General features: G+C 28.4%; 1 protein-coding gene across 1 annotated transcript; it reads right to left on the bottom strand.

The window, feature by feature from the left end:
• Positions 1 to 5233: 5233 nt before the first annotated feature.
• On the bottom strand, positions 5234 to 11204 carry LOC129612563 (probable serine/threonine-protein kinase kinX). The gene is made up of 7 exons (XM_055526231.1): positions 11034 to 11204; positions 9871 to 10052; positions 8630 to 8823; positions 7870 to 8551; positions 7538 to 7686; positions 5630 to 7468; positions 5234 to 5559 (listed from the first exon to the last, which is right to left on the bottom strand). The coding sequence occupies exons 1-7, from the start codon at positions 11202 to 11204 to the stop codon at positions 5234 to 5236; spliced, it is 3543 nt and encodes a 1180-aa protein (XP_055382206.1).
• Positions 11205 to 12246: the final 1042 nt, after the last annotated feature.

A 12246-nucleotide genomic window follows, 5' to 3' on the forward strand; every position in this document is an offset into this window, starting at 1 on the left:
AAATCGGTTACAAATTATTAGCAAATATTTTTTCCCCAGAATGTCAGCAAAAATCAAAGATATGATAAAACGTTGTTCCATCTGTAAAGAAAATAAATACGAACGCCACCCGAACAAGCAAGAACTTTTCCCTACTCCTATCCCAAATTATCCCGGTCATATCATACACATCGATATTTTTTCGACAGAAAAACATTTAGTTCTTACTGCAATCGACAAGTTTACGAAATTTGCCCAGGCAAAAATAATTCAATCACGTGCGATAGAACACATTAAACGACCCTTACAAGACATACTTTTTTATTTCTGCGTCCCCGAGATAGTTGTCATTGACAACGAAAAATCGCTAAACTCTGCATCCATTACTTCTATGTTAGAAGACGAGTTATTCATAAAAATTTATAAAACGCCGTCCTATAAAAGCGAGGTCAACGGTCAAGTCGAGCGATTTCATTCGACCTTGTCAGAAATTATGAGATGCCTTAAGGCAGAAGGACCGAGACGAACATTCGAGGAATTGCTCGAAAGAGCAGTGAACGAATACAATTATACCATACATTCGACAACCCAAAAGAAACCTATTGAACTTTTCCTTGGACGTACCCCATGCCTTAATCCACAACAGTACGAAGAAGTCCGACGCAACACCATTAACAAGCTTAGAGACAAACAATCTAAAGACCTAAAATACCATAATACAAATAAGAAACAGCCTAGGCACTATCGGCCTGGTGAAATTATCTATGTAAAACATAATAAAAGAATAGGTTCGAAACTTAGCGCTAGATACGTTAAAGAAACCGTTCAGGAGAATCATAACACTACAGTAACTACTGTATCCGGGAAAACTATCCATAAAACAAATATTCGGAACTAGTAACTTAATTAACGATATCCATTTCAGGTACACCTTTCAATCTGTCTTCTCAGATATTCAGCTCCTAGACTTCACTAACTCGTTATTAGTACCTATCATCACGGGAAAGGCTAAGATACAGACAGGCACGTACAAAATAATACATCTCATAGAACTGGACAGTTACGAAAAAATACTAACCGAAATAGAGTACGTTTACAATACAGACACTGACAGACAGCACTACTTACACCCTTATATTTCCTACGAAATTGACCAAATAAAAAATTTAATCGACAACCTTAAACCACGACAGAACAAAAGATCTTTAGACTTCCTGGGCAGCGCTTGGAAATGGATCGCTGGAAGCCCAGATCACGAGGACCTAATAACAATAAAGGAAACAATGAACAATATGCTTGAAAATAATAACAAACAAGTCGTTATAAATAACATTATGACCCAAAGACTAAATAACCTTACTCAGATAAATAATGACATTAGGAAAATATTAAACTCGGAATCAAATATTGGTAATGAAATTATTCTTAGTATAAAATATAAACTTAAAATTTTAAAAGAAGATTTACGTAACATTAATAATGCCATTCATTGGGCAAAACTCGGATTAATAAATTCTTTAATATTATCTCGAAATGAAATAGCAAATATAATTAAAACTTTAAATAAAGAAAACCTGCCCTTTTCAACCGTGGAAGAAGCATTGAACTTCTCCGAAATAAAAATTATAACCAATAGCTCAACTATCCTTTACATTATTAATGTTCCTGTAACGAATCAGGAAAACTATGATAAAATTTTGTTAAAACCAATAAAAAGGAACAATAAAAGTATTGTAATCCCATATAATTTTATAATCAAAAATGAAAATAATATTTATGCAATTAAAGAAAACTGTAAAAATGATATTAATAACTTTTCAATTTGTAAAGCAAAAAATTTAATAAATTTATCAAATAATACTTGTATACCAAAAATATTAAAAAGCCTATTAGCTGATTGCAACATTAGCAATAATCAACACATTAAAACAATAGATGAAATAGCATCGGGAATTATTTTGCTAAATAACTTTAAAGGGAACATTTCAATAAATTCTATTTCTCAAGAACTTAATGGTACTTTTCTGTTAAAATTTCATAACACTGAAATAATAATAGAAGGAAGATCATTCTCTGCCTTCGAAATTTCCAATTTCCATACTCTTCCTGCAGTTTTACAACCCTTACCAAAAGAGAAACAATTAACCAAAGTTTTATCTTTAGAGATGTTAGACGAAATCCATATTAACAATACAAAGTCGTTAAATATTTTAAAAATGGAATCCACTACCAATCGAATAACAATCATGGTCATTATCATAGCCGTAGGCACAATTGTTCTAATTTTATTAGCAAGGACCCTCTTTTCAAGAAACTCCAAAATTGTTATTCAAACAACTCCACCTAAACAAGAATTCGAATCTAAATCTGAAATTGTCGAGGATCATAAAAATGTTCTAGAAACTAAGAAATCAAAATCCACTAAATTTAACGACATTCCCTATTTCTGATGATTGGGGACAATCATATTTAAGCAGGGAGGAGTTAACACCAAAAATGCAAACATTCCATAACTCACGTTGCACTGCCACGTGACCACGCGTAACAAACAAAACATTCCAAAATATTTTCCCACAATAATGTTCACAAGAATGTTGCAATAGGCAAATATGCTTATTTAGCATATTTACGTTATAAATATTAGCACCTAAGATTTAAACATTGTTAATCGTCAGTTAATCGTCTGTTAATCATAAAGTAATAACAGTCAGCATAACATCTTATTATTCTGTTATATAGTGTAATTTAAATACAGAAAAAATAAAAATAAATTAATATTGAAATTAAATTTGTGTTTTTTTTATAAAATAACACAGTAATAATATTAATTTATATAAAAAAAAAATATCAGAAAAAATGCTATACGCGAGTGTTTTGTTGCAGATATAAGTATATAAAAAAAAAACATAAAAATAATGCAAAAGAAAAAAAAACAAATAAAAAATAAATGAAATAAGAACAAGAAAAATATCCTTCTCTCTGTATCCTTGATGCTTGAAACGAATAATGATGATAATCTCTAAAATAGAAAAACAGAAAAAAAATAGAAATAAAATAGAAAATATAATAAAAACAAAAAGATTTATATGACAAGCCATAAATTATCCAATTTTCATACCCTCGTTGAAATTTTTGTTCACCATTTCGTCCTTACATTATACATACGTGCATATTTATATACAGGCTACTATTCTACTCTTGCATTTAGAATTATTATTGTTATTATTGCTTTATTATTATTATTATTTCTATTCTTATTTTTTTTTATAGTTTATTCCTAATCCTTAAAGTTATTCGTCGGTCGGAATCCAATTTCGAATAAAATTTTCTTCTTTTCTTTAATTTTTATTATTTTGAAATTTTATTTCGATATTTTTATATTAATGTTTTTTTTTATATTTCTATTTTGTCTCCCTCTAGTTGGAAAATATTTCTTTTTTTTTAAAGTATAGGCGATGCTAAGCTAAATTACATGTTTCATGCAATGAAAATATAAAAAGCATTTTAACTATAATTGGAAGAGATCTACTTAGATTGGTTAAAAAAAAAAAATATAAGACAAATAGAAGACCAAGGAGCATAAGGCGAATAAGGAAAAAAAAAGTATTCTATTATGATTTCTTTTTCTTCTGCTTTTTCTTTAGGTTTGTTTCTGCCCGAAAAAAGAAAAAACTATACGAAATGTGGATAAAAATGACAATGAATTTTCGTTTCGTCTCCTTCGAAGCTCGAAAATTCTTAAATAGTATTGAAAGAACTGAAAATTGAATCTTTTGTAGATAAAAAAAAATTTTGAACGTACAAAAGATTGTTTGGAGTGGTATAAAAGTTAAAATATTAAAAATAATAAAAAAAAAAATTTAGAAGTTTGGACACTAGAAAAAAAGAACTTAATAGATTTTTATTAACCCTCTAAAATTTTCAATTATTTAATTGGTTAATTTGCTTCACTTATATAGTGTGGTTTTGTGAGTCACAAAAACTTTTCGCATCACAAATTTGTTCTCTGCCAAAATTTTGTAATTTAAATGTGAATATTTTTAACACAAGTGGCCACATTTCGTATATTCGTAGAAGAAGTCTATGGTATTAAATTCAACATTTATGTAGTTAGGAAAATTAGGATTTTAAACCATAACTCCAAATATTGTTTTAATATTTAAGAATATAATTTCACTTATAGTAAAAAATATTAAATAAAATATTAAAGAAAAGTGGTCAACAAAGGGGTTAAAGTAAATAGTTCTAAAAGTTCTTTATTGTTATAATTTTTATTTCCTTTTTCTTCTTGTTGAATGCTAATGAAGTCTCGACCGAGTATCCAATTTAATTTAGTTTTGAATTGAAAATGAGATTGTCAATTCTTCTGACGTTAGATTAAAAGTTTTTAAAATTTTCAAATTTTTTTCTTTATGAACTTTTCATTTTAGAAGTAAATTTTAAAATTACTTGTATACCCTATCAATAAATCCTTGATTTGTTTAAAAATAAATGAATTGAATATATTACTTGTTCACGTATATTAGAAAAGTAATAAGACAAGTAGAAAAAAACTCTACTTTTAAAGACTATGATGATCAACAATTCCAATAATTAATTAAAAAACAATTTATAAATTTTAATATCAAGGATTTGGCGATTATTTTTTTTTCATATATTTCTATTTTAGTCTGCGTTTACCGGAATAGTATGAATAACTACTCTTTTGACCATTCCTTTACTAAACTAATAGGGAATGTAAAACATTCAGAGTGCAAATTAAATGGAATGTAAACAGAAAAGAAAAAGACCTCGTCGAGAACTAGACGCTGCTACTATGAGAATCTTCCACAAAAGATCCAATATTCTATTCTGTGTCCTAAAATGTTATTATTGTTTATTATTAATTAACTTATTAATAATTATGCATTTTAAAACCGCAAGAACAAATTTTAAAACAGGTTTTATTTTTATAAAAATTAAAATAAAGTTTAAAATGTTGCAGTCTCTTAATTATTAAAAATATAAAATAGAATACAATAGAATCAACAATAATATAGATTGTATATAATGAGTATAACAATTAAAACTTACAAATACAAATTATCCTTTAAAATAATTAAATATCCTTATATAATAAAAATATTTAAAATGAAAACAAAATAAGATTAAAATTTTGCAAAAGAAAACAAATTTAATAATTTGGCACATATTTCCATACAACAACAAGAAATTCCTAAACATTTAACACCCATAATAATTCATGATTATTTTTTTAATCTTTTTTTTCAATCGGTTGTCCTTGATCATCAATTTCGACTGATGGTACTAAAGGAGGTTTAAAACCATACTCAACTCTTAAGTTCTTTTCAAAATCTGAACTACGTTTGTATAAACCTCGCGAACCAGGACCAGGAGCAACAACCCAAAAAGATTTTTCACTTTCTGCTGGCACGGGTCCAATATAATCATTTGCAATTACTTTTTGTAAAGAATGATGTAATATTGCCGGTGGTATTATTGGTTTATGACTCAAATTTTTCGGATAACGAATATTATTGATAATTGGATGCGATGAATGTGGATATTTCGGAGCAAACGCTAAAAATATTAAAAGTATATTTATATTTTTGAAGGGTTATAGTTTTTATCCAAAAAAAAAAACACTTACAATATGTTGGTCGTTTCGGTAATAGTGTCACTGAAATAGGCATTTGTTGCATCGATTGCGGTGGTCCCGGAGGTTGATTGAAAAAGTTCAATGCATTTTGGTGTGGGGGTGTGGGTTGAAGTAAGGTATACAGTTCTGTTGCTGGGTAATGATTACTTATAATAGGCAAATTAAAATCAGTGTGCAAAGCATTCGATTTGCCATAAAAGTTTCCTTTTGCAGGATGAAAATCGTGTGATTGATATGCTGATGCTGTTGGTACTGGATAAGGTACTGGAACTTGAACCGGAATTAATATAGCTCTATTAATAATTTTTTCTACGGTCACTGGACGGTCCACGATCTTTTCAACAACTTTTTCAACAGTTACTGGTCGATCAACAATTTTCTCAACAATTTTCTCAACTTCAACTGTGACTGGTTTTTCAACTATTTTCTCTACTTCAACCTTAACTGGTTTTTCAACAATTTTTTCGACTGGAACAAGTGTTTCAACTGGATAAGGACGATCGATTGGTACTTGTACTGGAACCGGAACAGCATATGGTACCGGGCGATCAACAATTTTCTCTACTGGTTTTTCTACAGTCTTTTTGATGACTACAGGATATGGAACTTTCACTTCTTTTTCTACTACTTTTTCAACTGGACGGTCAACAATTTTCTCTACGATTTTCTCAACAGGATATGGTTGTGGTATATACTGTGGTACTTTAACTGCATACGGAATCTGAACAATTTCTTGCACAGCCACCGGTTTTTCAACAACTTTTTCAACTGTTACGGGTACCGGATATGGTCGATCAACTGGATATGGTCGGTCCACATATTTTTCGACCACTTTTTCTACAGGTACTGGTACTTCTTTTTCTACTACTGTTTCAACTGGATACGGTCTACTAACATAAATTGGAACTTTTTCTGTAATTGTAATTGGTTTTTCGACAATTTTTTCGGCAGGATATGGTTTTGGAATTTCTACTGGATATGGTGCTGGTGTTGATACATAAACTGGAACATCTTTCACAACTGGAGTGTATTCATTTGTATGTACTTCAACAGCATAAGGAGCTGGTATAGCTTTACTTGGTTGTGAATTGAGTAATTTTTTTTCGGCTGAAACATATCCTTTGACTGGTGCATCAACCCGGTATAGATCTAATGGATTTTTATTTGCATAAGACAAAAGAGCCTCTTTTCCAGTTGGAATATATTCTTTACTCCGTACTTCAACTTTTTTTCCTACGGGGAAGTTTTCTTCGTTTCGTACCTTAACAGGATAAGGAACCGGTAGAACTTTACTTGGGTGTGACACCGTGACTGGTTCATATAATTGTTCGTCAACTACAATAGGCTGACGTGTGGAAAAGGTTTGAGTAATATGTTGTGGCTGTGTATCGATATTAACAATTTTTTCACCATATTTATAAGGTTTGCGATACTCTTCATGTTGTTCAATAAATTTGCCGTTATGTTCCTGAATAAGCATATTGTGAACATTTACAGATTTTTGAATTTCTACAAAAGTTTTTCCTCGTGTATTTTTTTTAAAAGTTGGTGCTGTACTTGTTAGTAATGTTGTAAAGTTATCGCTAACTTCAGTGGTGCTATAAAAAAGTGGCGTTAAATTTTTGTATTGTCGATTAGATGTAACAACTAAATTCTCTTTTTGCGTTGTTCCTTCAATTTCAGTAATTTTTGTAAGTTCGACTCGATTTTCATTGTATTTTGGTTTAAAATTTTTCAAAAATCTTCTAGAAGGTGCTTCTTGTATTATTCCAGAGTATTCTTTTGAAAAATTACGTTCTTCATTTTCATGTGATTCATCCAATGATTTAGCTGGAACAAATAATTTTTTTGATGGTCTTATCTTTTCTTTTATAATTTCAACATTAATTTGTTTCATACTTTGTGATCTGGGAATGTTAATGAATTTTTCACGTGATGGAATTATTTGTACAACATTTAGTGGATTAATATATGTATTACTATGAACAGCATTTGAATCAGCTATAACATTATCTTCTGGCCTTTCATTACTTATATTAAACGATGCGCTATTAAAATTATCATTAACAACAATAGGTGAATTAAAAGTGTCATTAGAAAAATTTGAATTATTTTCTGAATTTTTTAAAAGAATTTCATCAAATGATTTAAAATTATCTAAAATTGTGTTAACAGTTGGTAAAAATTTAATAGTTGTATTCGATTTTTGAGATTCAGAAGCAGAAATATACTCTTCAGCTGCATCATTAATATTAAGGACATCCTGATCTGATATATAACCAGTAAAATCTGAAACAATATCTTTATTTGAATTAATGGATTTGTTGTGGTATTCTTTTTGTTTATCATTAGTAAAATCATTTGTTATAGTACTCTGTGTTATGGATGCTGTTGAATTATCATTAACTATATTAATACGTGTTGGTAGTGCTTGCAAATCATCTTTATTATTAGAATAAGTTTCTGGTGATTTAGTTCCTTCTAAATATTCTGTAATCCAATTATCTAGACCACTTACACTTTGATACTTATTAAAATCCTCCATTTGATAATTATTATTATTATTATATGTTGAATTTTCTCGATAATCCGATTCAATTTCAGGTACCGGATGTACATTAAAATAATGAAAAACTTCATTCATGTGTGGTACAGCTTTTGATGTTTTAAATATATCAGAATGACTTCTTGAAGCATTAGATAAGTATTCAGTAATTTGATTTTTAAATATATCACCAAATGGTTTATTAAAGAAAAACATACTATCATCATTTTCATCTCTTTTATTTCGTTCGTCCTCTTGTGAAAATGATGGATTATTATTTGTCTCTTCAATTTTAATCGGATTGTTATCAGATATTGTCCTATTACTAAAAGATTCATTAATTTCATCATTATCATTGTATGATATACCTTTGCAATTTTCAACATTTCTATTGAAATTTTCATTAGATTTCTGATTTACAAATTTTGTTATATTATCCTTGCTACTTGTTATTGAACATTTAATACTAAATGCTATACTATTATCAGATTTAATATTACTTTTGTCATTGGTAGTGTTGACAATATTGAAAGGAGTTGTTTCAATAACTTTCATATCATTTTCATTCAATGATTTCACTGCATTTTCTCCAATAGCAAAATGGCTTATCAGTTCACTTTGATTATTCTTCATTTCCAATCTGTATGCAAGGTGTGAATGTAAACATGTAATAAGTAAATAAAGAAAATTAAAATAAATTATTAATCAAATTATGTTATTTATAATATATATTATATAATATACGTAAGTATTAATCATATAAGTATATAATAGGAAATTCAGACATAGCTATTATATGTGTATAAAGACATCGAATGTGTGTATAATTCGAGTTCTATTGAATAAAATATTACAATTAGATTTCCAAACATAAAACTGCAATGTTCTGCAATAGAACCTTAATTACGATATGCTTATAATAATGAAAATATTTTGCACCTAGACTTCATGTTGTAAAAATTAAAATAGCTTGAATAACATTTAAGTATTAACCAATTTTTCTTAATTATTAACCTATAAATCAGAGGTAACTTTCTGTCATAAGGTCACATATCATGTGATTAAAGGAAGAAAGCTTTGTTTGGCTGTAATAAAGAAAAGAAGAAGGCCTTTGACAGTAATTTAATAATGTCGGCCTTGACAAATTTTTTAGATTACATAGCGTTTGCTCGAATTACATTAATTTGAAAAGTTTTTCATTTTTGATTCGGATGCATGCATCAACTTCATACCAATAGCCCAAAATGTGCAAAAAAAATTTTTTTTCTCTTTTGGTATAAATGATATTAGGTACATGATATCTATAGATCGATATAAATTTTGTACAAAATAAATTTTCACGGGTTTTTCCAATATAGCATGAAATTTGTAAAAAACAATGAAGTTTTAAAGAAAATTCTAGAAATTGTAATACTTATTATCACTTATGAGTAGGTTTTAGAAGAAAATATAGTGCAAATTTTTAATTACAAGCTTCTAGATTTTCTTATTTTCTTTCTAGTTTTTACTATTTTCCTAAATTTTATTAGTGGGACCTGGACATTATTACTTTTCATACAATTTTATTCAACCAATGATCAAGTATAGTAAAAATTATTTTATATAACTCGTTAATTTATATTATATTTTTATTTTTCAAAAATTTTTTCTAGAAAATTTTTATATTATATTTTATATTATAATTTACCTGACTACTGGGTGAAATCCCAAATCATCAGCCGTATATTCTACTTTCGCTTTAGATTCACCATCTGGTAATTGAACAAAATAATTCCCCAATGTATTTGTTCCCAATTGATATTCAGAACGTTGGTCAACTGAATCATTTTGTCCAATTATAGAATAATTGTAGCGAAAGGTGAGAGGTTCCTAAAAATGCCAAAGAAAAATAAAAAAAAATAATATTTTTTAAGAAATTGTGAAAAAGAACTTAAAAACATTGGTAATTTTAATAGTAATACGGGATGTTTCATTGTTTTTTTGGTTACTTACACAAAATTTTAAAAGCACATTGTTAACTTTATGAAAGGTAAAATAAATGCAAGGCAAATCAAGGTTAAATTCCATTTTTGAACAATTTATCAGAAAAATTGTGTCTATTTGGTTTAAGTATTCACATTTAAATAACAAAAATTTCAAAGGTATATTCAGTTCTAAATATACCTACCGTGTTTTACTAAGTTTCTAGCCCTTAGTGTATTTGTTGCCAACAGGCGATGCAACCAATTTAGAATAAGTGGTTTCGAGTATATATAGAGCTATAACAATTATTATTTACTTACTAATTTTTAAAAAATTCTGAGTTTCTTATTAATATCAAGTGTTTATAACTTTGATACCTCTTTTTGCTTAACAACTCCATTACAAGTCTACTTTAGAAAACCTGTTATTAGCTTTTATTAATATATTCATTTTAACTTGTTCCGATTTTTGAAATTATAATATATTTTACTAGCAAATATTTTAACCAAATGTTTAAGAGCATTCTTTTAGAATTGTTCGAATTGAATCAAATTTTTCTGAATTTACAAATTTCAAAACAGAAAATTCATGTTTTTACAATTCAGAGACAGAATAGTTATCTAATATCTAATATGAAAAAAATTTATAAAAAATCAAGTTTTAATATTAAAACTTTCCACTTATGAAACATCCTGTAATCGTTTAACATTTACTTAAAGCATTGAGTGTATTTTAACTAAAATTTATTAAAATTGTCAATAAACATAAATTTAAATTTATTTTACCTTTAACAGAAAAATTGTGAATAAAATTTGAAAAGAGAAAATCATAGAATATGGAAGAGCAGAAAATGAAGTGAAAAAGGAAAAGAGAACGAGTGTAACTTACCTGTTTTGATTTTCCATTATTTTGATTTTCTTTCTCTTTTATTATCGTTTCGTTTGCTTTAAGAACCTTTTCTGTTATTGTTGTTTCTGGTAGTGTAACTAAATGCTGCTGATGGGCTACAGTAATTTGATGAACACCAAAAATTGCTATTAGTAATAACTTTGGTACCATTTCAATACTAGAGGGGCGAAAAAAAAAAAAATTAAAAAAATTTTTTATTTTTTTTGTTTTTCAACAAAAAGAAAAATGAAAAAAAAAATGAGAAGAAAAAAAATAAAATTGATGAAAATTTATGAAAATTCTTTACTCTCTCTTCTATTTGTAATGAGAATCAATTAGAATTTAATGAAAATAATTAGAGTGGAAAATGTTTCTTTGAACTCACAAAAAAAACATTTCTTTTCTCGTTTCTACTATTTTCCATATTAAAATTAGTGTAAAATAATGAAGATGACCATAAAATGAGAAACAAAGAAAAAAATAAAAATTAAAATATACTTGAGTGTAGCTAAGAAATAAAATTCAATAAAAATTGTAGTTTTCCATTCGTGATGACTAAAACATCAGTACACTAATTATAGAAAATGGTTAATGCTAAAGCGAAGATTTTTGTAAATTTGTACAACGGGGGCAACAATGCACCGCCACCACGTATAAGGATCTATTGTGCGCCTCCATCCGAGTGCGGGGCATGTCCTGCAACATACGCTCGAGACCCACCTTCCTGATGAACTCAAGCAACTTGTGAGGACCAGAGGACCGTAACTCCGCCACCGTTAGAGCAAAGTCTCCCAGCACCTCCCCCCTCCAACGAGCAAGAGCATCACACTCCCCCAGGAGGTGCACCGAAGTCTCTCCATACTCCCCACAGAATCTGCAAGCATCCTCATTTTCCAGGCCCAGCCGACTGAGGTGCTAAAGCGAAACTACACAATGCAATATTTTATATTTTACCCTTCAAATTGAAATCTAGAACAAAAGATTTACAAGCTATAAACAAACCAACGTTCCAAGTAAATCGAATGGAAATAATGACGAATAAAACGCTAAAAAAGCTCACTTTTGTAGGCATAAACTAGAAATAGGGCTCTGAAATTAAAATTAGAGCAAGTTTAGTTTATAATCAATGAAAAATTTTCCTTGATACGATTGAAATTATAAATAACATTCATCAGTTCCCTTATTATTTGGAGCTAATTACCAACTCTTATAC

This window comes from Condylostylus longicornis, unplaced genomic scaffold, assembly GCF_029603195.1.
Source record: "Condylostylus longicornis isolate FDR11 unplaced genomic scaffold, ASM2960319v2 ptg000075l, whole genome shotgun sequence".
Taxonomy (NCBI): Eukaryota; Metazoa; Arthropoda; class Insecta; order Diptera; family Dolichopodidae; genus Condylostylus; species Condylostylus longicornis.